The sequence below is a fragment of the Chiloscyllium punctatum genome, chromosome 1 (assembly GCF_047496795.1).
Source record: "Chiloscyllium punctatum isolate Juve2018m chromosome 1, sChiPun1.3, whole genome shotgun sequence".
Lineage (NCBI taxonomy): Eukaryota > Metazoa > Chordata > Chondrichthyes > Orectolobiformes > Hemiscylliidae > Chiloscyllium > Chiloscyllium punctatum.
In genome coordinates, this window is record NC_092739.1 from 112,246,336 (window position 1) to 112,271,059 (window position 24,724).

At 42.8% G+C, this 24,724-nt stretch overlaps 1 protein-coding gene across 3 annotated transcripts in view; it reads right to left on the bottom strand.

Moving 5' to 3' along the window:
* Window positions 1–24,724, bottom strand: part of taf1c (TATA-box binding protein associated factor, RNA polymerase I subunit C) — a 48,871-nt gene that overhangs the window by 9,910 nt on the left and 14,237 nt on the right. For all 3 annotated transcript variants that reach the window (XM_072572176.1, XM_072572167.1, XM_072572182.1), the window contains 4 exons: window positions 17,714–17,842; window positions 16,763–16,880; window positions 13,559–13,630; window positions 2,037–2,172 (listed from right to left, as the gene is read on the bottom strand). In XM_072572176.1, coding sequence (XP_072428277.1) covers window positions 2,037–2,172; window positions 13,559–13,630; window positions 16,763–16,880; window positions 17,714–17,842 — 455 coding nt within the window. The remainder of the gene's footprint in view (window positions 1–2,036; window positions 2,173–13,558; window positions 13,631–16,762; window positions 16,881–17,713; window positions 17,843–24,724) is intronic.

Consider the following 24,724-nt stretch of genomic DNA (forward strand, 5'->3'; position numbering starts at 1 on the left):
TCTCCTATAATGTGGATTCCAGAACTGCACATAAAGCTCTAACCGTGGCCAAACCAACATTTTATACAGTTCCAGCATAACTTCCCTGCTCTTAAATTTGATCCCTTGACTAATAAAAGCAAGTATCCCGTATGCCTTCTTAACCATTTTATCCATTCCTGACAGCTTAAGGGACCAGAGAACACTCACGCTAAGGGGCAAGTGATCCTTGGTGCTTCCCAAGGTCCTACTGTTCACATATACACCTTTGCCTTGGTTGCCCTGCCCCAATCCATCACCTTACATTTATATGGATTGAACTCCATTTGCCACTGATCAGGCTACCTGACTAGCCCATCTATATCCTCTTTAATTGAAGGCGATCTTTCTCACTATGTATCACCTCACCAATTTTTGTAGCATCTGCAAACTTACTGATCAACCCCCCTAAATTCAAGTCTAAATTGTTTATATAAATCACAAACAGCAAGGCCCCCCCCCCAACTCTGACCCCTGCACGACCCCACTAGACACAAATTTCCAGTCATGAAACACCCTCAGCCATCACCCTTTGCATCCTGCCACTCAGCCAACTGTGGATCAAAGTTGCCAAAATTTCTTTGGATCCCATGGGGACTTAACTATGCTATCAGTCTTATCAAAACTTTTGCTGAAGTCAAGTAGACTATATCAAAAGCATTGCCATTATCTACTTATCTGGTCACCACCTCAAAAAAAATTAAATCAAGCTGGTCAGACCAGATCTCCCCTTAACAAAAAGATGCTGGCTGCTTTTGGTTAATGTATGCTTCTCCAAATGCAGATTAATTCTGTTCCTCAGAATTGTTTCCAAGAACTTCCCCACATCGAGATTGGCCTGTAGTTTTCTGGTTTATCCCTTTTTGAATAAAGGTACCACATTTGCTGTCCTCCAGTCCTTGGATACCTCCCCTTTGGTCAGAAAGGAAATGAACATTTTTGCTAGTGCCCCTCCCTTATCTCAGTGAACAACCTGACATATCAGGGAAACCTGGGATAATACACACTTCACAAGTTGTGCTAACAATTAAGTAGACTGCTTAAGTAGACTGCTTTGCCCTGGATGGTATCAAACTTCATGAGTATTGCTGGAGCTGCCCTCATTCAGGTAAGTAGAGTATTGCATCATAGTCCTGGATTTGTACCTTGTAGATGGTGGCCAGATTTTGGACAGTCAAATGATGAGCTATCCGCTAAAGAATTCCCAGTCTCGGACTTGCTCTCAGAATCCCAGGAATTCCGAGGGGAATCAGCAATGGCATAGCCATTGAATGTCAAGGCCAATTGCTGGATTTACTCTTGTTGGGAATGGCCATTACCTAGCACATCAGTAAAAAGAATGGTACTTGCCCCTTAACAGCCCAAGCCTGGACACTATCCAGATCTTGCTGCACTAGGACACTGTCTGCTTCAGTATCTGGAAAGTAACAAATCCCCACCTCTGAATTTATGAGAGAAGGAAGATCATTAACGAAACTGCAGATGAATCCGGATAGGACACTACCCTGAGGACCTCCTGCAGAGACATCCTGGGGATGAGATGATTGTTCCAGCTCGCACTAACTCTGCCTAGGCTAAGCCTCCTTGATTCCATATTCAGTCAAATACTGCCTTCATGAAGCATCCAAGGCAAATGTCCAATAACTGTTTACAACAGGTTTACTGTTTTTTGTAGAATATTTCAGTTGGTGCTGCCAGCTGCCAACATCTACTACTACACACATATGGCCATCTGCAATGGCTGAGGTTCTTATTTTTGGATGTTTGAATTACTTCTGCACAAACCTTTCTGTAAAAGCCCAGAGATGCAGTACTGAAGCAAGGGATGATAACTGCACATGCAATAAAAAACTCCCGTTATAGACACATCATAACACCAAGAGATATACTTCTCAACATCGTTATTGGAGGTGAGAGAGATAGGGAAAGAGCAATCAATAATCAATTTCTGAAAATACAGAATATTCGTCAACTTAAGTCCCAAGAGTTCTAAATCTGTTTAAAAAAAACGTACCTACCCTCACATCAGTTAAGTCAAGGCCGGTTCTGTCAGCATACATATAAACTCGTGGGTGAGCTGTGAAATCGCACCATCTCCAAGGCAACTGGGCATTAAAGTAGAGGTTATCCGCTTCCTTTCGAATTTTCTGAAGGCTGATGACATTTTAACAAAGAAAGATAATAAAAATGAATGATAGAAGATGCCCCAGCTGACACACGTATATTAATTACTAAGCAAGTACATTTAGCACCATCTTCACATAGATCATACCATATTTTACAAGACATGACTGAAAGGGGAGGGAAGGAAACAGTATGCCGAACAACAGCCTGTCCCTCAAACAAACAGAGCACTTTTTAAAGCTGTCCATCAGCAAGTGATAGAAAGAGTTAAACTATCTGACAACCACAAGATCAGATCTAAGCTCTGAAGTCTTGCCACATCCAGTCGTGAATGATAATGGAAATTTAAACAATTAACTGGAGGTGGCGCCTCCACAAATAGCCCCACTGTCAATGATGGAAGAGACCAACACATCAGTGCAAAAGAATAAGAGTGAAACATTCGCAGTAATCTTCAGTCAGAAGTGCCAAGTCGAATGTTCCATTTCGGCCTCCTCCAAGGGTCTCAGCATCACAGATACCAGTCTTCCTTCAGCCATCGAGTCAGAGATGTACAGCACAGAAACAGACCCTTCGGTCCAACTCGTCCATGCCAACTAGATATCCTAATCTAATCTAGCTCCATTTGTCAGCACATGGCCTATAATACCTCCAAACCCTTCTAATTAAAAAAACTCATCCAGATGACTAAAATTCTGTATTGTACCAGCCTCCACTACTTCCTCTGGCAGCACATTCCATACACACTATTCTCTGCGTGAAAAAGTTGCCCCTTAGGTCCCTTTTATATCTTTCCCCTCTCACCCTAAACCTATGCCCTCTGGTCCTGGACTCCCCCATCCCAGGGAAAAGACTTTGTCTATTTACCCTATCCATGCCTCTCATGATTTTATAAACATCTATAAGGTCACCCCTCAGCCTCTGACGATCCAGGGACAACAGCCCCAGTTTATTCCGTCTCTCCTTATAGCTCAAATCCTCCAACCCTGGCAACATCCTTGTAAGTCTCTTCTGAACCCTTTCACAACATCTTTTGGATAGGAAGGAGACCAGAATTGCACGCAATATTCCAAGTGGCCTAACCAATGTCCTGTACAGCCAGAACATGACCTCCCAACTCCTGTACTCAATACTCTGACCAATAAAGGAAAGCATACCAAAGGTCTTCTTCACTATCCTATCTACCTGTGACTCTACTTTCAAGGAACTATGAACCTGCAGTCCAAGGTCTCTTTACTCAGCAACACTCCCTCAGACATTATCATTAAGTGTATAAGTCCTCACTGATGTACATTTCCAAAATGCAGCACCACGCATTTATCTAAATTAAACTCCTATCTGCCACTCCTCAGCCAATTGTCCCATCTGATCAAGATCCCATTGTACTTCCTTGCTGTCCACTATGTCTCCAATTTTGGTGTCATCTGCAAGTTTATTAACTATACCTCTTTTGCTCACTTTCAAATCATTTATATAAAATGACGAAAAATAGTGGACTTGGCCTCGAAGTTTGTGGTCACAGGCCTCCAAGTCTGAAAAGCAACTCTTCACCAACACCTTCTGTCTTCTACCTTTGAGCCATTTGGATACGGAACTGGCTAGTTCTCACTGTATTGCATGTGATCTAACCTTGCTAACCAGTCTCCCATGAGAAACTTTGTCAAACACCTTACTGAAGTCCATATAGGTGACATGCACTGCTCTGCTCTCATAAATCCTCTTGGTTACTTCAAAAAAACTGTTGGTGAGACGTGATTTCCCACGTAACAAACCATGCTGACTATCCCTAATCAGTCCTTGCCTTTCCCAATATATGTAAATCCTGTCCTTCAGGATTCCCTCCAACAATTTGCCCACCACTCCTGTCAGGCTCACCAGTCTACAGTTCCCTAGCTTTTCATTACCACTTTCTTAAATAGTGGCACCACATTAGCTAACCTCCAGTCTTTCAGCACCACACCTGTGACTATCAACGATACAAATATCTCAGCAAGGGGCCCAGCAATCACTTCCCTAGCTTCCCATAGAGTTGTAGGTTACACCTAATCAAGTCCTGGGGATTTATCCACTTTATGCGTTAAGACATCCAGCACATCCTCCTCTGTAATATGGACATTTTTCAAAATATCACCACATTCTATATCTTCCACGTCCTCCTCCACAGTAAATACTGATGCAAAATACTTGTTTAGTATCTCCTGCGGCTCCACACAAAGGCCGCCTTACCGATTTTTGAGGGGTCCTATTCTCTCCCTAGTTACCCTTTTGTCCTTAACGTATTTATAAAAACCTTTTGGATTCTCCTTAACCCTATTTGCCAAAGCTATCTCATGTCCCCTTTTGCCCTCCTGATTTCCCTCTTAAGTATACTCCTACTGCCTTTATACTCTTATAAGGATACATTTGATCTCTCCTGTCTATACCTGACATATGCTTCCATCTTTTTCTTAACCAAAGCCTCAATTTCTCGAGTCATCCAGCATTCCTTACATCTACCAGCCTTTTCTTTCACCCTAACAGGAATATTCTGTCTCTGGACTCTCGTTATCTCATTTTTGAATACTTCCCATTTTCCAGCTGTCCCTTAACCTGTGAACATCTACCCCCAAGTTCTTGCCATCAAAATTAGCCTTCCTCTAATTTAGAATTTCAACTTTTATATCTGGTCTATCCTTTTCCATCACTATTTTAAAACTATAGAATTATGGTCATTGAATTTGATTCACTCCATGTGCTAACAATAAATATTTGTAGGCATGGATTCTGCAAAGCAGTAAGCCCTGACACCATTCTGGCAATAGCACTGAAGATTTGTGCTCCAGAACTTACTGCTCCCTTAGCCAAGCCTTACAATACTGACTGAAAATGTGTTGCTGGAAAAGCGCAGCAGGTCAAGCAGCATCCAAGGAACAGGAGAATCGACGTTTCGGGCATGAGCCCTTCTTCAGGAAGGGCTCATGCCCAAAACGTCGATTTTCCTGCTCCTTGGATGCTGCCTGACCTGCTGCGCTTTTCCAGTAACACATTTTCAGCTCTGATCTCCAGCATCTGCAGTCCTCACTTTCTCCCTTACAATGCTGACGTCTACCTACAACATAGAAAATTGCCCAGCTGTGTCCTGTACACAAAAAGCAGGATAAAACCAACACAACCAATTATCACCACATCAGTCTACTGTCAATAGAAGGTGTCATCAACTGTGCTGTCAAGGAGCATCTGCTCAGCAATTATCTGCTCAGTGATGCCCAGTTTGGTGACAAACCACTCCTGATGTCATTACAGCCTTCGTTCAAACATGGACAAATTTGCTGGATTCCAGAGGTTAGACAAGAGTGACAGCTCTCGACATCAAGGCTATATTTGACAAGAGTGTGGCATCAAGGAGACAATGAGACTGGAAACAATGAGAATCGGGGAAAACTCTCCACTGGTTGGAGCCATACCTAGCACATAGGAAGATGGTTGTGGTTGTTAGGAGTTAGTCATCGCAGCTTCAGGACATTTCTGCAGGAGTTCCTCAGGGTAGTGTCTCAGGCCCAACTGTCTTCAGCTGCCCCATTAATGATCGTCCCTCCACCATAAAGTCAGAAGTGGGATGTTCGCTGATGATCACACAATGCTCATCACCATTCACAACTCCTCAGATTCTGAAACAATGCTCAAATGCAACAAGATCCGCACAATGTCCAGGCTTGAGCTGACAAGCGGCTAGTAACATTTGCTCCACTCAAGTGCCAGTCAATGACCATCTCTAATAATGGACAATCTAACGTCTGCCCCTTGATATTCAATTATATTTCTATCATTGAATTTTCCACTAATTAACATCCTGGGAATTACCAGAAACTCAACTGGACTCACCATGTAAATGAAGTGGCTACAAGGGCAGTTCACCTTCTGACTCCCCAAAGCCTGTCCACCATTTATAAAGCACATGTCAGGAGTATGATGGAATATTCCCTACTTGCCTGAATGGGTGCAGGTCCAACAACACTCAAGAAGCTGGACAGAATCTAGGACAAAGCAGCTCGCTTGACTGGCACCATCTCTATAAGTATGCATTCCCTCCATCACCAATCTATAAGATACCCTGCACAAGTTCACCAAATATCCTGAGCACCTTCCAAAATCACGACCACTTCCATCTTGAAGAACAACAGCAGCAGATAGATGGGAACTCCCCTCCAAGCCAGGCTAGGAGGAAGGGATCAAGTGAGGGAGCCGTGGTCTACGAAATAAATTTAATCTCTTGTCAAGAGGAAGAAGAGGCTTATGTTAGAATGAGGCGTGAAGGCTCAGTCAGGGCGCTTGAGAGTTACAAGTTAGCCAGGAAAGACCTAAAGAGAGAGTTAAGAGCCAGGAGGGGACATGAGAAGTCGTTGGCAGGTAGGATCAAGGAAAACCCTAAAACTTTCCATAGGTATATCAGGAATAAAAGAACGACTAGAGCCAATCAAGGATAGTAGGTAAAAACAAGGACTGCAGATGCTGGAAACCAGAGTCTAGATTAGAGTGGTGCTGGAAAAGCACAGCAGGTCAGGCAGCATCCGAGAGCAGGAAAATCAACTTTTCGGGCAAAAGCCCTTCATCAGGAATAGAGGCAGGGTACCTGCAGAATGGAGAGATAAATGAGACGGGGTGTGGAGAACATAGCATAGAGTACAATAGGTGAATGGGGGTGGGGATGGAGATGATAGGTTGGAGAGGAGGTGGAGTAAATGGGCGGAAAGGAAGATGGGCAGGTAGTACAGGTCATGGAGATGGTGCTGAGCTGGAAGGTTGGAGCTGGGGTGAGCTGGGGGAAGGGGAAATGAGGAAACTGGTGAAATCACATTGATGCCCTGGGGTTGAAGTGTTCCGAGGTGGAAGATGAGGCGCCCTTTCTCCAGGCGTCGGGTGGTGAGGGAGTGGCAGTGGAGGAGGCCCTGCATGTCCTCGGCAGAGTGGGAGGGGGAGTAGAAATGTTGGACCACAGGGCGGTGGGGTTGATTGGTGCGGAGATGTTCCCTAAAGCACTCTGCTAAATGAGCCCAGTCTCCCCAGTGTAGAGGAGACTGCATTGGGAGCAACGGATACAATAAATAATATTGGTGGATGTGCAGGTAAAACTTTAATGGATGTGGAAGGCTCCTTTAGGACCTCAGATGGAGGTGAGGGAGGAGGTGTGAGCGCAGGTTTTGCAATTCCTACGGTGGCAGGGGAGGGTGCCAGGAAGGGAGGGTGGGCTGTTGGGGGACGTGGACCTGACCAGGTAGTCACGGAGGATACAGTCTTTGCGGAAGGCGGAAATGGGTGGGGACGGAAATATATCCCTGGTGGTGGGGTCCGTTTGGAGGTGGCGGAAATGTTGTCGGATGATGTGGCTTATGCAAAGGTTGACAGGGTGGAAGGTGAGCACCGGTGGTGGTGGGGGTTCCGTCCTTGTTATGGTTAGAAGGGTGGGGTTTGAGGGCGATAGGGCGGGATGTGGACGAGATGCGTTGGAAGGCATCTTTAACCACGTGAGATAGGAAATTGCAGTCTCTAAAGAAGGAGGCCATCTGGTGTGTTCTGTGGTGGAACTGGTCCTCCTGGGAGCAGATACGACAGAGGCGGAGGAATTGGGAATACAGGATGGCATTTTTGCAGGAGGTAGGGTGGGAAGAGGTGTAATCCAGGTGGTTTTGTAAAAAAATGTCAGTGTCAAGTCGGTTGTCATTAATGGAGATGGAGAAGTCCAGGAAGGGGAGGGAGGTGTCAGAGATGGTCCAGGTGAACTTAAGGTTGGGGCGGAATGTGTCGGTGAAGTTGATGAATTGCTCAACCTCCTTGCGGGAGCACGAGGTGGCGCCAATGCAGTCATTAATGTAGAAGGGGAAAGAGGTGGGGAGCGGTGCCATTGTCTCCAGGAATAGTCCCAGAAGACTGGAGGATAGCAAATGCTGTCCCCTTGTTCAAGAAGGGGAGTACAGACAACCCTGGTAATTATAGACCAGTGAGCCTTACTTTGGTTGTGGGTAAAGTGTTGGAAAAGGTTATAAGAGATAGGATTTGTAATCATCTCGAAAGGAATAACTTGATTAGAGATAGTCAACATGGTTTTGTAAGGGTAGGTTGTGCCTCACAAACCTTACTGAGTTCTTTGAAATGATGACCAAACAGGTGGATGAAGGTAAAGCGGCTGATGTGGTGTATATGGTTTTCAGTAAGACTTTCAATAAGATTCCCCATGGTAGGCTATTGCCACAAAATACAGAGACATGGGATTTAGCGGTTTCGATCAGAAGTTGGATAGCTGAAAGAAGATAGGGTGGTGGTTGATGGGAAATGTTTATCTTGGAGTTCCGTTACTAGTGGTGTACTGAAAGAATCTGTTTTGGTGCCACTGCGGTTTGTCATTTTTCTAAATGACCTAGATGAGAGTGGAGAAGGATGGGTTTGTAAACTTTGCAGATGACACTAAGATCGGTGGAGTTATGGATAGTACTGAAGGATGTTGCAGGTTACAGAAGGACATAGATAAACTGCAGAGCTGGGCTGAGAGTTGGCAAATGGAACTTAATATGGAAAAGTGCGAGGTGATTCACTTTGGAAGGTGCAACAGGAATAAAGAGTACTGGGCTAATGGTAGTGTAGATGAGCAGAGAGATCTCTGTGTCCATGTATATAGATCGCTGAAAGTTGCACACAGGTTGTTAGGGTTGTTAAGAAGGCATATGGGTGTGTTAGCTTTTTTTGGTAAAGGGATTGAGTTTTGGAGCCACGAGGTCCACCGCTGCTGTACAAAACTCTAGTGCGGCCACACTTGGAGTATTGAGGACAGTTCTGGTCACCGCATTACAGGAAGGATGTGGTAGCTCTGGAAAGGGTTCAGAGGCAACTTACTAGGACATTGTCTGGTATGGAGGGAAGGTCTTATGAGGAAAAGCTGAGGGAATTGAGGTTGTTTGTGTTAGAGAGAAGAAGGTTGAGAGATGACTTAATTGAGGCATACAAGATAATCAGAGAGTTAGATAAAGTGGACAGTGAGAGTCTTTTTCCTCTGATGGTGATGGCTAGCACAACAGGACATAGCTTTAAATTGAGTGATGATAGATACAGGACAGATGTCAGAGGTAGTTTCTTTACTCAGAGAGTAGTAGAGATGTGGAACGCACTGCCTGCAACAGTAGTAGACTTGCCAATTTTAAGGGCATTTAAATGATCACTGGAGCTGTTTTTGTAAGGTGTGTTCAGGAGGGTTTCCTAACTCAGTACGTTGACAGGCCGACGAGGGGAGAGGCCATTCTAGACTTGGTGCTCGGAAACGAGCCGGGGCAGGTATCAGATCTTGTGGTGGGCATTTTGGTGATAGTGACCACAAATGCCTCACATTCTACATAGCTATGGAGAAGGAGAGGATTAGGCAAAATGGGGGGATATTTAATTGGGGAAGAGGAAACTATGATGCAATTAGACATGAGTTAAGAAGCATGGGCTGGGAGCAATTGTTCCATGGTAAAGGCACTATAGACATGTGGAGACTGCTTAAGAAACAGTTGTTGATGAACAGCGAGTGATGAATAAATATGTCCCTCTGAGACAGGCAAGAAGGGGTAAGATAAAGGAACCTTGGATGACGAGAGCGGTAGAGCTTCTCGTCAAAAGGAAGAAGGTAGCTTACATAAGATGGAGAAAGCTAGGGTCAAGCTCAGCTCTAGAGGATTACAGGCAGGCGAGGAAGGAGCTCAAATATGGTCTGAGGAGAGCCAGGAGGGGGCATGAGAAAGGCTTGGCAGAACAGATTAGGAAGAACACAAAGGCATTTTACACTTATGTGAGGAATAAGAGAATGGTCAAAGAAAGAGTAGGGCCAATCAGGGATAACATAGGGAACTTGTGTGTGGAGTCTGAGGTGGTAGGGGAAGCCCTAAATGAGTTTTTTTGCTTTTGTCTTTATGAAAGAAATGAACTTTGTGGTGAATGAAACCTTTGAAGAGCAGGTGTGCATGCTGGAATGGATAGAGATAGAGGAAGCTGATGTGCTGAAAATTTTGTCAAACATTAAGATTGACAAGTCGCCAGGACCAGACCAGATTTGTCCTTGGCTGCTTTGGGAAACGAGAAATGCAATTGCTTCGCCACTTGCGAAGATCTTTGCATCCTCGCTCTCCACTGGAATCATACCTGAGGACTGGAGAGAGGCAAATGTAATTCCTCTCTTCAAGAAAGGTAATAAGGAAATCCCCGGCAATTACAGACCAGTAAGTCTCAAGTCTGTCATCTGCAAGCTGTTAGAAAGGATTCTGAGGGATAGGATTTATAACCATCTGGAAGAGCACAGCTTGATTAAATGCATTCAACACGGCTTTGTGAGGGGCAGGTCATGCCTCACAAACCTTATCGAGTTCTTTGAGGATGTGACTAGAAAAGTTGATGAGGATCGAGCTATGGATGTGGTGTATATAGACTTCAGCAAGGCATTTGATAAAGGTTCCCCATGATAGGCTCATTCAGAAGGTCAAGGAGGAATGGGATACAGGGGAACCTAGCTGTCTGGATACAGAATTGGCTGGGCAACAGAAGACAGCGAGTGGTAGTAGAAGGAAAATATTCTGCCTGGAAGTCAGTGGCGAGTGGTGTTCCACAGGGCTCTGTCCTTGGGCCTCTACTGTTTGTAATTTTTATTAATGATTTGGATGAGGGGATTGAAGGATGGGTCAGCAAGTTTGCAGATGACACAAAGGTTGGAGGTGTCGTTGACAGTATAGAGGGCTGTTGTAGGCTGCAGCGGGACAATGACAGGATGCAGAGATGGGCTGAGAGGTGGCAGATGGAGTTCAACCTGGATAAATGCGAGGTGATGCATTTTGGAAGGTTGAATTTGAAAGCTGAGTACAGGATTAAGGACAGGATTCTTGGCAGTGTGGAGGAACAGAGGGATCTTGGTGTGCAGGTACATAGATCCCTTAAAATGGCCACCCAAGTGGACAGAGTTGTTAAGAAAACATATGGTATTTTGGCTTTCATTAACAGGGGGATTGAGTTTAAGAGTCGTGAGATCTTGTTGCAGCTCTATAAAACTTTGGTTAGACCGCACTTGGAATACTGCGTCCAGTTCTGGTCGCCCTATTATAGGAAAGATGTGGATGCTTTGGAGAGGGTTCAGAGAAGGTTTACCAGGATGCTGCCTGGACTGGAGGGCTTATCTTATGAAGAGATGTTGACTGAGCTCGGACTTTTTCATTGGAGAAAAGGAGGAGGAGAGGGGACCTAACTGAGGTATACAAGATAATGAGAGGCACAGGTAGAGTCGATAGCCAGAGACAAATTTCCCAAGGCAGAAATGGCTAACACGAGGGGTCATAGTTTTGAGCTGGTTGGAGGAAAGTATAGAGGGGATGTCAGAGGCGGGTTCTTTACACAGAGTTGTGAGAGCTTGGAATACGTTGCCAGCAGTTGTGGAAGCAAGGTCAGTGGGGACATTTAAGAGACTGCTGGACATGCATATGGTCACAGAAATTTGAGGGTGCGTACATGAGGATCAATGGTCAGCACAACATCGTGGGCTGAAGGGCCTGTTCTGTGCTGTACTGTTCTATGTTCTAGACATATGGATGAAAATGGAATCATGTAGAATAGATGGGCTTCAGATTGGTTCCACAGTTTGGCACAACATCGAGGGCTGAAGGGCCTGTACTGCGCTGTAATGTTCTAAGCCAATTACTATCATGACTTAGAAATACATAGCTGTTTCTTCACTTTCAGTGGGTCCAAAACCTGGAATTCCCTCTCCATGGGCATTGTGGGTCTATCTACAGCACATGGACCGCAGTAGTTCAAGAATCCAGTTTATCATCACCATCTCAAGATCAACTAGGGACGATGCCAGAAGATGTGGCACAAACATTGAGGGTTAGGCAAAATTATTGCATTCTCCTTCAAGATTTGTTCCATAGTTTAGGTTTTGGTAGGCATCTCTCTCTCTCTGTTTTATAGAACAGTTGTTATAACTTGAATGGGTACCACTCCATATCAAGCATTACTGATCAGAACCTCTCCAGCTTTAATGCCAGTATGGGCATGTTGGATGTTTAGCAGATTAATTATCAACTTGCTTGACTGCGTTGTGAATACCCTTTCCATGGTCAGCAAGTCTTGGATCAGGACTTGAACTAGGAGTATCTGCCTCAGAGGCAGGTGCATTACCACTGAGCCATGAGACCTCCCATCCATCAGCGTCAGGTTAGATTAAATATTTTTTAAAGATTCAATAGGTAGCTGCTGGTACAACTTTCTTTAACAAAAATGACAAAACAAAGACATATACCCTTTTATAAGGGCATGCAGAAATATCCTTCTTAAATCCCTCTTATAAAAGAAGAGCACGTTCACCATCTTTATAATAGGAGCATTAGATAGGACAATTAAGAAAAGGAAACATATGATGCAAAGAGAAACTGAATTCTGATTTTTAATTTATGCAAATATTGTTAAGATCAGATCATTGTTGCTCAAAATACAGAACGTCTGGCAAATTAAAACAGATGCTTTAAAGAAGTGATATTGTTAGATCATAACCCAAATAGAGAATTAAATCTTGCTTTCCAATAACCCTTTCTGTACAACTTCTCAGTAGCCAACAGTGTGTTTCACTCCTACCCACTATAGGTACTTAAATGAGACCAAGATAGTCAAACTCTAGGATTAACTAACTGCTTGGTATTTACTGCAAAAATGCTTTTGATTGGTAAACATTTAGCTTGATATATCACCACTAAGTAGATAAGTACAGTAAGAAAATATACTGTAACTGCAACTCAAAGAAAGTTTTGCTGTGTTTAGCATTTTGATCAAGACTATTATTCAGAAGGGACAAAGTTAAAAATCACACAACACCAGGTTATAGTCAAACAGGTTTAGCTGGAAGAAGGAGCAGCGCTCAAATGCTAGTGCTTCCAAATAAACCTGTTTGACTATAACCAGATGTTATGTGAATTTTTAAAGTTTGTCCAACCCAGTCAAACACCAGCTCCTCCACACCACATCAACATTCCGAAGGGAGGCAGTGCCATCTGGTAATGTTACTAGACTAGGAATCAAGAGCCCAGGCTCATGCTCTGGAGACATGGGTTCAAGTCCAATCACAGCAAATAGTGAAATCTGAATTCAATAACATGAGGAATTTAGAATTGTCAATTGTTGTAAAAACCCATGTAGTTCACCAATGTTCTTTAGGGAAGCAAATCTGCCACCCTTACCCAGGCTGGCAAACATGTAACTCCAGAACCACAAAAATATGGCTGACTCTTCACTGTCCTCTGAAATGATCTAGAGAGCAAACAGGGATGGGCAACAAATGCCAGCCTCACCAGTAACAAACACATCCCACATAAGAATCTTTATACAAATTCATCTTCACCTGTGAAAGAATTTTGAAAGCACAGTTGCATCTTACCCTTTGTCTAAAGTCCAGAGGTATGCAGTTCCACACTCACTGGCAATCACCAGCTCTCCAGGAACATGAGGACTGAGATAAAAAGGACAGATTACAGCAAAACTATTTCAGTGCGTGGTTTTTAAAGAAAAAACTTTTACACTACAACCTTTCCAATTCACAATATTTGGAACTAAAAAAGTGAGAGATGGAGAAACAGACTACCAGGGTTGGAGAGAGAAGTGGAATGGCTTGGTAACCATGTTTTGAGTTTTTTCATATTAACAGTCAACATAAGACCATAAGACATAGGACTGCAAGTAAGGCCATTTGGCCCATCGAGTCCACTCCGCCATTCAATCATGGCTGATGGGCATTTCAACTCCACTTACCCGCATTCTCCCCGTAGCCCTTAATTCCTTATGACATCAAGAATATCCACTCCATCCACTGCCATCTTCTACCCTCATTCTGAAGGTCATGTGAGACCATATGTTCCTGAGCTATACCACAGTCAGAACAATTAAGTGAAGAGTATGGGGTCCTTTCAATAAAATGCCAGATTTGGAAATTCTGGACTAGACAAGTTATCATGCATTACATATAAACAGTTCTTTATTTTAGTCATACAACAGGCTGAATGTCTTGAAACGAATAAAAGTGGATAAATCGCCAGGACCTTATCAGGTATACCCTAGAACTCTGTAGGAAGCGAGGGAAGTGATTGCCGGGCCGCTTACTGAGATATTTGTATCATCGGTAGTCACAGGTGAGGTGCCAGAAGACTAGAGGTTGGTTAACGTGGTGCCACTGTTTAAGAAAGGTGGTAAAGACAAGCCAGGCAACTATAGACCAGTGAGCCTGACGTCGGTGGTGGGCAAGTTGTTGGAGGGAATCCTGAGGGACAGGATGTACATGTATTGGGAAAGGCAAGGACTGATTAGGGATAATCAACGTGGTTTTGTGTGTGGGAAATCATGTCTCACAAACTTTATTGAGTTTTTTGAAGAAGTTACAAAGACGATTGATGAGGGCAGAGTAATAGATGTGATCTATATGGACTTCAGCAAGATTAGATCTCATGGAATACAGGGATACAGAACTGGGTCCAAGATAGAAGATAGAGGGTAATGGTGGAGGGTTGTTTTTCAAACTGGAGGCCTGTGACAAGTAGAGTGCCACAAGGTCCACTACTTTTCAGAACTCACCACTCTGCCCTCATCAATACTCTTTGTTACTTCCTCAAAAAACTCAATCAAGTTTGTGAGACATGATTTCCCACTCATAAAGCCATGTTGACTATCCCTAATCAGTCCGTGCCTTTCCAAATACATGTAACTCCTGTCCCTCAGGATTCTCCCCAACAACATGCCCACCACTGACGTCAGGCTCACTGGTCTATAGTTCCCTGGCTTGTGCTTACCACCTTTCTTATATAGTGGTACCACGTCAGCCAACCTCTAGTCTTCTGGCACCTCACCCGTGACTATCGATGATACAAATATCTCAGCAATAGGCCCAGCAGTCACTTCCCTAGACTCCCACAGAGTTCCAGGGTTCCTCCTCTGTAATATGGACAGTTTTCAAAATGTCACCATCTATTTCCCTACATTCTATATCTTCCATGTCCTTCTCCACAGTAAACACTGACACAAAATACTCGGTTAGTGTATCCCCCATCTCCTGCAGCTCCACACAAAGGCCGCCTTGTTGATCTCTGAGGGGCCTTATTCTCTCCCTAGTTATCCTTTTGTCCTTAATGTATTTCTAAAAACCCTTTGTATTCTCCTTAATCCTATTTGCCAAAGCTATCTCATGTCCCCTTTTTGCCCTCCTGATTTCCCTCTTAAGTATACTCCTACTGCCTTGATACTTAAGGATTCACTCGATCTCTCCTGTCGATACCTGACATATGCTTTCTTCTTTTTCTTAACCAAACGCTCAATTTCTCTAGTCATCCAGCATTCCCTACTCCTACCAGTTCTTCTTTTCACCCCAACAGGAATATACTGTCTCGGGGCTATCGTTATTTCACTTCTGATAGCTTCCCATTTTCTAGCTGTCCCTTTACCTGCGAACATCTGTCCCCAGTCAGTTTTTGAAAATTTTTGCCTAACACTGTCAAAATAAGCCTTCCTCCAATTTAAAAATTCAACTTTTCAATCGTCTATCCTTCTCCATCACTATTTTTAAACTAACAGAATTTTAAAACTAACGCTGGCTCCAAAGTGCTCCCCCACTGACACCACAGTCACCTGCCCTGCCGTATTTCCCAAGAGTAGGTCAAATTTTGCACCTTCTGTAGTCGGTACATCCACATACTGAATCAGAAAATTTTCTTGAACACACTTAACAACTTCCTCTCCATCTAAACCCTTAACACTACGGCAGTCCCAGTCCACATTTGGAAAGTTAAAATCCCCTACCATTTGGAGGGTCGGTGTTGGGCCGAAGGGCCTGTTTCCACACTGTAAGCAATCTAATCTAACCATAACTGCCGTATTATTCTTGGAAAACAATTTCACGTCGTCGTCTTTTACTAGTTTGAATCTATTACGGTCTATCAGCTAAGAAGAAATAATAGCTTGGTTATTTTCTCCCAGATTGGGCGCCCAGAGGTGAAAGAATTCTGATACTGCAAACCAACCTTTAAAAATTGGTTGTCTGGACATCAGATTTTTAATCCATGGGTGGTCAGGCTGACAACAAGTCAGAATTGCCTACATTAAAACATCAGGGGTGATCAAGCCCAGAAGTTTTGTCATGGTGAAAGCTCAGGCCAAATATTTTAGATTGATTTTCTTCTATAATGCCACTTACTTTCCCCTTTTTAAATCTGAAAAATAAAAGCACAGGCCTTTAGTCCTTAAATCAGACATCAAATATCTTTCGAAATTTAGTCCTGATTAACTAACTCCTTATCCTGAGGCTGTGCACATGTTTTAGATTCTTCAACCACAGGAACACGCTCATTCTTCAAAACTTCAGAATGTACAGGTCCAACTAGCTCCATCTCTCATCACTTTGTAGTGGCGTTCATCTTGTAGACTAGAAAATAGTTCTAATCTCATGTACTACAGTGTCACCTAACAATAGAAAACTAATTTTCTTGACATGATAGCTCTACATAGCATATTTTGCATTTGAGTGCCTGAATCAAAATATTGACATTTTTAGCAGCAGAATGATTTTACTAAATAAAGCATTCAGAACATAATCTTTTACCTGACATTGATGCAAGTAGCAATATTATCCACCTGAACTACCTGTAGAATAGATGGATTCACATCCTGGGAAAGTTTCCATGCTCCACAATGATAGTCAGACCGAACCCCTATAAAAACTGTCATTCAGAAAAGATTGGAGAATAAAAATGAGGTATTAACAGACTAAGCAAATTAAAGCACAAAGTTTTAAAACTGAAAAATAAACTCTGACTGATGCAGACAATTATCTTTCATTATCCAGTAGATTTACTGGCATTCAACAGTAACATACCTCTGTTCCTGTCAATCACCTTAGTCTAGAGCACAAGCTGAATGGGAGGAAATGGTTTTGCCCTGTTATAAGTGTATGGGCAACTAAAGGAAGTAGCTAGGTGGAGTATTTTGAAAATATGCATTTGAATAAAAATTAAATACAAATGTGAACAGACATTGGCGTTTTTTTCCTGTGGCATTGGCCCAGAACTCCCAAAAGGTGGAAATAAGTCAATAAAAGTACACTCCTGCTGAATTAGTCCTTATCATTTACTCGCTATGACAAAACCCATTCTAAAGTGATAACAAAGGCCGATACTTCAATGCGGTACGAAAGGAGTGCTATACTGCATGGATAGTGCTTTTCAGATGAGATATTTCTGGAGACTCTCAGATGAACTACAACGACACTATTGCACTATTGAAAGAAAAGCAGGAGGGTTTCTAATATCTTTGCCAACACTTACTCCTCAGCCAGCACTGGAACAATATATCAAAAATATTAATTGCATTATTCTTTAATTTAGTTGTGCTTTAATTGGCTGCCTAAAACCAAAGCCCTGGATTAGAACAATGACTCCCTTAATGTGAAATGTTTAAGGGCATCATGAGCTGCTATACAAATACGAGTTGTTTCTATTTACATTTGATGTGATAAGCAATGTTGCAGATCTCAGTAGCTTGCATCAACAGTTACCTTCTTCTTCAACAGCACTGGAATCTATTTGATGGATTCTACCATTTAGTTTAAATTTAATTGGTTTAAATTTCACATTCAATTTGGGCATTTTATATTCATCAAGACCCAACTTGATTTTGCGAAAGTCTGATAGAGGCATATTAAGGAACTTAACATATTGAGAAATTATAGCTCTTTCGCAAATTCCATACTTTCTGTTCATGCATCATTGGTTGCCTAAAGCCACAGAGTCTTAGAAAAATAAAGGTAAAACTTAAGTACATTCTATTTTTGTTTTGTGTGATACTTGTTCAAAATTTACAACAGTAACTCTGCAACTTTCTGTTCACCTCATACTAACAGACTTAATGTCTCAGTTCTGAACAGAACTTCAGAAAGTTCAGAAAAATGTACCTAATTTCAAGTAAACAAAAACTACTAATTAAATAGAAATAATACAAGCAACTCACTTGTTGTACTGACATATTAAAAACTAGTTACAAATCTCTCCCAAATCTTAGCTGTCAAGGTTTCAAAGTGAAGAAGCAAGAACCTCTGAATTAAAGGATATTTTTGCTTAAAACAAACAAAGCTCAACATAGTGACATTATGGTGAGTTAAATTCATACAGCACAACTTTCTGGTTGTCTCGAAGATGCCAGCCAGTAGAAAATCAAATGCAACAGAATTCTGTCAATGATAAGTCAAAGTTCTCTACCGGTAAATCCGGATTAGCCAAACTTGTGCAAGATGGTCATATGACCAATCCAACCAGTTGTAATGGAGGTAGGTCACACAAGAGTGAAATCATGAAGCTCAGAGGAAGCTAATCCTGCTGGGAAGGGCAATCACCCTGGCACAGATGCCGGTCTACAAAGAATTCACCTGCAGCAGTGGATGTTTGGACTGATACAAGGTCAAAGCACTAAGATGTGCAGAAAAAAAAAACCAAAAACAAACAGATTTTTCATATATTTACTGTTTCCATTTAGGATTTTGTTCTGACATACAGCACATGTGTAGGCAATCTGAGTTACACAGGGGCATTCTTGTCTATCTTAAAGCTCAATTTAATATGCATTTGTTGGCAGATCTCCTGCAATTTGACTCATCATGAAGTGAAAGGATCACCAGTTTGGGTCAATGTAACACTCTTTTCCCTCCATCTGTTAGCAGAGAGACTGACAATAAACAGAAGGAAATTGAACAGAATTTTTCTCACCCAGTCAGTACAGGGTACCTGGAACTAGTTGATCCATAAGTTGGTGAAGAATGCTCATTGCATTTAAATTAAAAACTTGGAAGGACTCTGAAGTTATCATAATCTAAATTTTTATTAATTCATTCATGGAAAATGGCGTTACTAGCTAGGCGGAGATTTACTGGACATCCCAATTGCCCTTGACTTAAACAGCTTGTCAGGTTATTTCAGAGGGTAATTAACGGTTCAACACATTGTAGTGGGTCTGGAGGCAAATGTAGGCCATACCAATTAAGGATAACAGATTTACTGCTCTATTAAAAGGCAGAGCAGGCTCGAGGGGCCAAACAGCCTCCTGTATATCTTTTTTCACCATGGTCTAAAGGACATTCGTGAAATTGATGAATATTTACAATAAGTGACAAGGTCACCAACAGACTAGGTTGTAATTCTACAATGAAAAAGGAGTGGTCCGTTCTCCCAACTTAGCTTTTCTCTGGTCTGGTTTAGTTTAGAACAAAGAACAACAAAGAAAATTTACAGCCCAGGAACAGGCCGTTTAGCCCTCCAAGCCTGAGCCGATCAAAATGTCGGTCAATTCCTCAGCATCCGTATCCCTCTTCTCCCCACCTACTCATGCGTCTGTTCAGACGCATCTTAAATGAATCTACCGTGCTTGCCTCTACCACCTCTGCTGGCAAAGCATCCCAAACGCCCACCACCCTCTGGGTGAAGTTCTTGCTGCGTGTATCCCCCTTAAACTTTCCACCTCTCCTTATTGAATCCTTCACCCTGGGAAAGAGCTTGTCTCTATCCACCCTGTTTACCACCCTTCATGATTTTGTAAACCTCAGTCAGGTCCCCCCTCAATCTCCTTTTTGCTAATGAAAATAAACCTAATCTATTCAACCTTTCTTCATAGCCAGCACCTTCCATACCAGGCAACATCCTCGTAAACCTTCTCTGCACCCTCTCCAAAGCGTCCACCTTCTTTTAGTAATGTGGTGACCAGAACTGTACACAGTATTCTAAATGCAGCCGAACCAATGTCTTGTACAATTTTAACATTACTTGCCAGCTCTTATAGTCAATACCCCGTCCAATGAAGGCAAGCATACTATATGCCTTCTTGACCACTCTATCCACCTGTGCAGCAACCTTCAGGGTAGAGTGGACCTGCACTTCCAGATCTCTCTGCTCATCAACTTTTCCCAAGGCTCTTCCATTCATTGTATAATTCGCTCTAGAATTAGTCTTGCCTAAATGCATCACCTGACATTTGTTTTTGGTTTTTAGCAATCTGGCTGTTCAAAGCTGCTGGTCAGTTGTTAGCTGAGAATCCAAAAGAAACAGCTACATGGAAGAAGCTGTTCCATGCTGAATCTATCTGCCATTTCTCTCTCCTGTAAGAACCTGTGCTTGATGTTACCTTTTTTGCCAAGGGGTGTTTATGGGAATTGCTGCAGAAATTTAGAACAGCAAGTTGGGGTAGTCTGTTGGGTTTTCAGAGAGGTTATGTTATTCTGTATTCTGTTCTATTTTGTTAGTGTTTCATTCCGTACTCTGTAAATGAATTCTGTTTTGTTTAAAACCGAAGGGTTTTGACCAGCTGCATTACTCCTGCAGTATCCATTGTATACCTGCTCAAAACAGCTGGAAAAGTTAGGGTCTGGGCTACCTTCTTGAAATGTTTTGAGGGGGTCTGGCCTGGTCCCAATCAATGGCGGTCAACATCAGCACATCGATCACAACACTGGCTTCAGATTCTGGAAGTCACTACCGCACCCAGGCCTTAGAAGCCCATGCAACTAGAAGGAACACTGCCATTGAGCCTGCTCCACCATTTAATTTGATAATGGCTAGTCTTCTACTTCAAAACCAATTTCCTGCACTCTCTCCACATCCCTTGTTGTTTTAAATGTTTGTATGGACTGAAAGCCTTGTTTGTGATATCTTTTATGAATTGGCCCACATGCAATAATATGATGGCATCGAATCATTAATACAATGTCACTGCACCAGTCTCTTTAAATTACAAGACAAGCAGGTGTGAAAATCAGAGGTCCATCTGCTATTTTGAAACAACAATCTATTGAACATATTAATGACCCAACTGCATTTCACTTTTTACTACTCCCTCCATTATTTTGCAACCAAATGAGAAATGCTTCAGAGAGATTTATGCCAGTATGAGGGCACAAAGGCCTTGCTATGGGGCAATGGCTATACGTAGAAGACTTTGTGTTTGCTGGTGAAAGTGACAATGGTAATATGGTTTTTTTACATTACTCATTTATTATCTTGACACTGACAGGAGAGGAGAGATGAGATGAAGAGCAGGGGCCTTTAAATTTAAGGTCATTACTGAGCTGTTGCTCACAGCACAATGTCTCCTTCATGACATTTGACTTTAGCACTCAAATGGTCCAGAACTCATTTGCACCAATACTTGGCCATCTGGTGCTCAATTTGCCATGCTGAGACAGCAGGCATGGGAGTGAACTGGTCTCTCACTCTTAATTTTGCCTCTGTCACCCCACTGGAAAATTTTAAATCCAGCAGATTAGATTAGGTTACTTACAGTGTGGAAACTGGCCCTTCAGCCCAACAAGTCCACACCGACCCACCGAAGCGCAACCTACCCAGACCCCATTCTCCTACATTTACCCCTTCACCTAACACTACAGGCAATTTAGCTCTGAGTGGGAGGAAACCAGAGCACCCAGAGGAAACCCGTGCAGACATGGAGAGAATGTGCAAACTCCACACAATCAGTCGCCTGAGGTGGGAATTGAACCCGGGTCTCTGGCACTGTGAGGCAGCAGTACTAACCACTGTGCCACCGTGCCGCCTAGCATATGTTTCTAAGCCAGAAATACAACACTCTTCACTTCTCAAACTTTGTGCAGATTCAGCAACAGGGAAGGAGCTTGACAGGCATTAAACCCAAGAGGGTCCCCATAAACATGTGCCCCTTCCAGATGGAGATCTGCTCAATATAGCCACAGTGCGTATGAACTATGTATTGGAAACATAGAACATTACAGCGCAGTACAGGCCCTTCGGCCCTCGATGTTGCGCCGCCCTGTCATACTAATCTGAAGCCCATCCCATCTGCACTATTCCATGTACATCCATTTGCCTGTCCAATGACGACTTAAATGCACTTAAACTTGGCGAATCTACAAATGCAGGCAAAGCATTCCATACCCTTACTACTCTCTGAGTAAAGAAACTACCTCTGACATCTGTCTTATACCTATTTCCCCTCACTTTAAAGTTGTGTCCCCTCATGTTTGCCGTCCCCATACTTGGAAAAAGGCTCTCCCTGTCCACCCTATCTAACCCTCTGATTATCTTGTATATCTCTAGTAAGTTACCTCTCAATCTTCTTCTCTCTAGTGAGAACAGCCTCAAGGCCCTCAGCCTTTCCTCGTAATACATTCCTTCCATACCAGGCAACATCCTAGTAAATCTCCTCTGCACCTTTTCCAAAGCTTCCACATTCTTCCTATAATGCGGTGACCAGAACTATACACACTGAAACAGAAATCATCGTCTTTGAGTCACATCGCCAATTCCATTCCTTACAGACTTGAGCCCTCTCCCTGACAACTGTCTGGAGGTGAACCAAAAATAAAACTGGGACCCATTGCTAAGTGTCATTTCTATAACATCACCTGACTCACCCCAACCTCAGCTCATTTGCTTCAAATCGTTTTGCTACTTCCCCCAGACATGACTATCCCATCGCTCACCTTGACATTCTCAAATGTTTTAACTGACATAAATTTAAGATAATTAAAAACTCTGCTGCCTGACTGGTAATGCATACTAAGTCACTTATTACAACTCTGTTCAGTGATGTACATAGTCACCCAGTTAAGCAATGTACTGATTTTAAAATTTGCACTACAAACCTTCCAGGGCGAGAAGAAAGTGAGGACTGCAGATGCTGAAGATCAGAGTCAAAAAGTGTGGCTCTGAAAAGCACAGCTCATCAGGCAGCATCTGAGAAGCAGCAGAGTTGACATTTCAAGCATAAGCTCTTCATCAGGACTACCCTCTTCATTACCTGCTTAAACTCCTCCAGGCCCACACTTGCAGAATCTCTGCATTTTTCCAATTTTGGCTTCTTTAGCATCACCAGTTTTAATCTCTAAAACTGTATCTTCAGTTGCTGACAGGGCCAAGCTCTGGAAAAACCTCACTGCTCCACCTTAAACATCATGATCCCAAACAAACCCATCTCTAAACTGTGTGCAAATTTGCTCACTGAGCTGGAAGGTTTGTTTTCAGATGTTTCATCATCATACTAGGTAACATCATCAGTGAGCTTCCAGAGGAGCACTGGTGTTATAACCCACCTTTTACTTCTGTGTTTAGGTTTCCTTGGGTTGGTGATGTCATTTCCTGTGGTGATGTCAGCTCCTATTAGTTTTCTCAGAGTGGTAAATGGGATCCAAATCAATGTGTTTGATCTGCATTGAAACACATTGACATGGATCCCATTTACCACTCCTGAGAAAAAGAACAGGAAATATCATCACCATGGGAAATGACATCACCAACCCAAGGAAACCTAAACACGTAAATAAAAAGCGGGCCATACCACCAGTGCTTCACCGGAGGCTCACTGATGACGTTACCTAGTATGGTGACGAAACATCTGAAAATAAACCTTCCAGCTCAGCAAGCAAACTTACATCCAGAATCTCAACCTGAGCTACAAACCTTCTCAAAACTTGCTATCATCTCTAAACTCCCAAGACTTAGGTCTTGGCTCCCCACTCTGTAACTGGATCGTTGACTTCCTGACCTATAGGCCGCAATCAGTAAGAACAGGTGACAGCACGTAATACCCAACACCATGTCTTGCAAGACTGCATACTCATCCCCCTATTATACACCTTATACATACATGACTATATGGCCAAATTCTGCACCAACTCCATTTACAAGTTTGCTGATGACACTACCGTTGTAGGTTGGATCTCAAACAATGACAAGACAGAATACAGGAAAGAGAATGAGTGCTCAGCAGCATAGTATAAGGACAGCAATCTCTTCATCATCAGCAGCAAAACCACTCACTTCAGGAAGCGGTGTTGAGAACATGTCCCTGTCTGCATGAACGGTGCCAAGGTAGAGATGGTCACAAACTTCAAGTTCCTAGGAATGATGATCACTAACAATCTGTCCTGGTCCACCAACATCGATGTGATGATCAAGAAAACACAAAGTCTCTACTTCCTCAGGAGGCTAAGGAAACTCAGCATGTCGCCAAGGACTCTTACAAATTTTTATAGATGCACCATAGAAAGTATCCTATCTGGATGTAACAGTGTGACATGGCATGTGCTCTTCCCAGGACTACAAGAAACTACATAGAGTCCAGTCCATCACGTAAACCAGCTGCCCATCCATTGACTCCATCAATACTTCCCACTGCCTCGGGAAAGCAACCAACATAATCAAAGACCCCCTCGCACCCCACTTGTACTCTCTCGCACCCTCTTGCATCTGGCAGATGATATAAAAGATTGAATACATGTATGAATAGATTCAAGAATAGCTTCTTCCCCACTGTTATTACTTTTGACGTCTCAAATGTTAATTCTGATTGCTTTCTCTCTCTCCACCTTCTTCCAGCTGTAGCACTGTACAGGTAGTTCTGCTATTACGCAGTAGCTGCATTCCTGTGCAGCTCCGTGCTATACAAAAATCGCATTATACAAATCACATTTAAAGTTGGCTATGCTACAGCCAACACACACTTTAAAAGTTTGCACCTTAGAAACAACAATCCCCATTTGACAATCGCATTC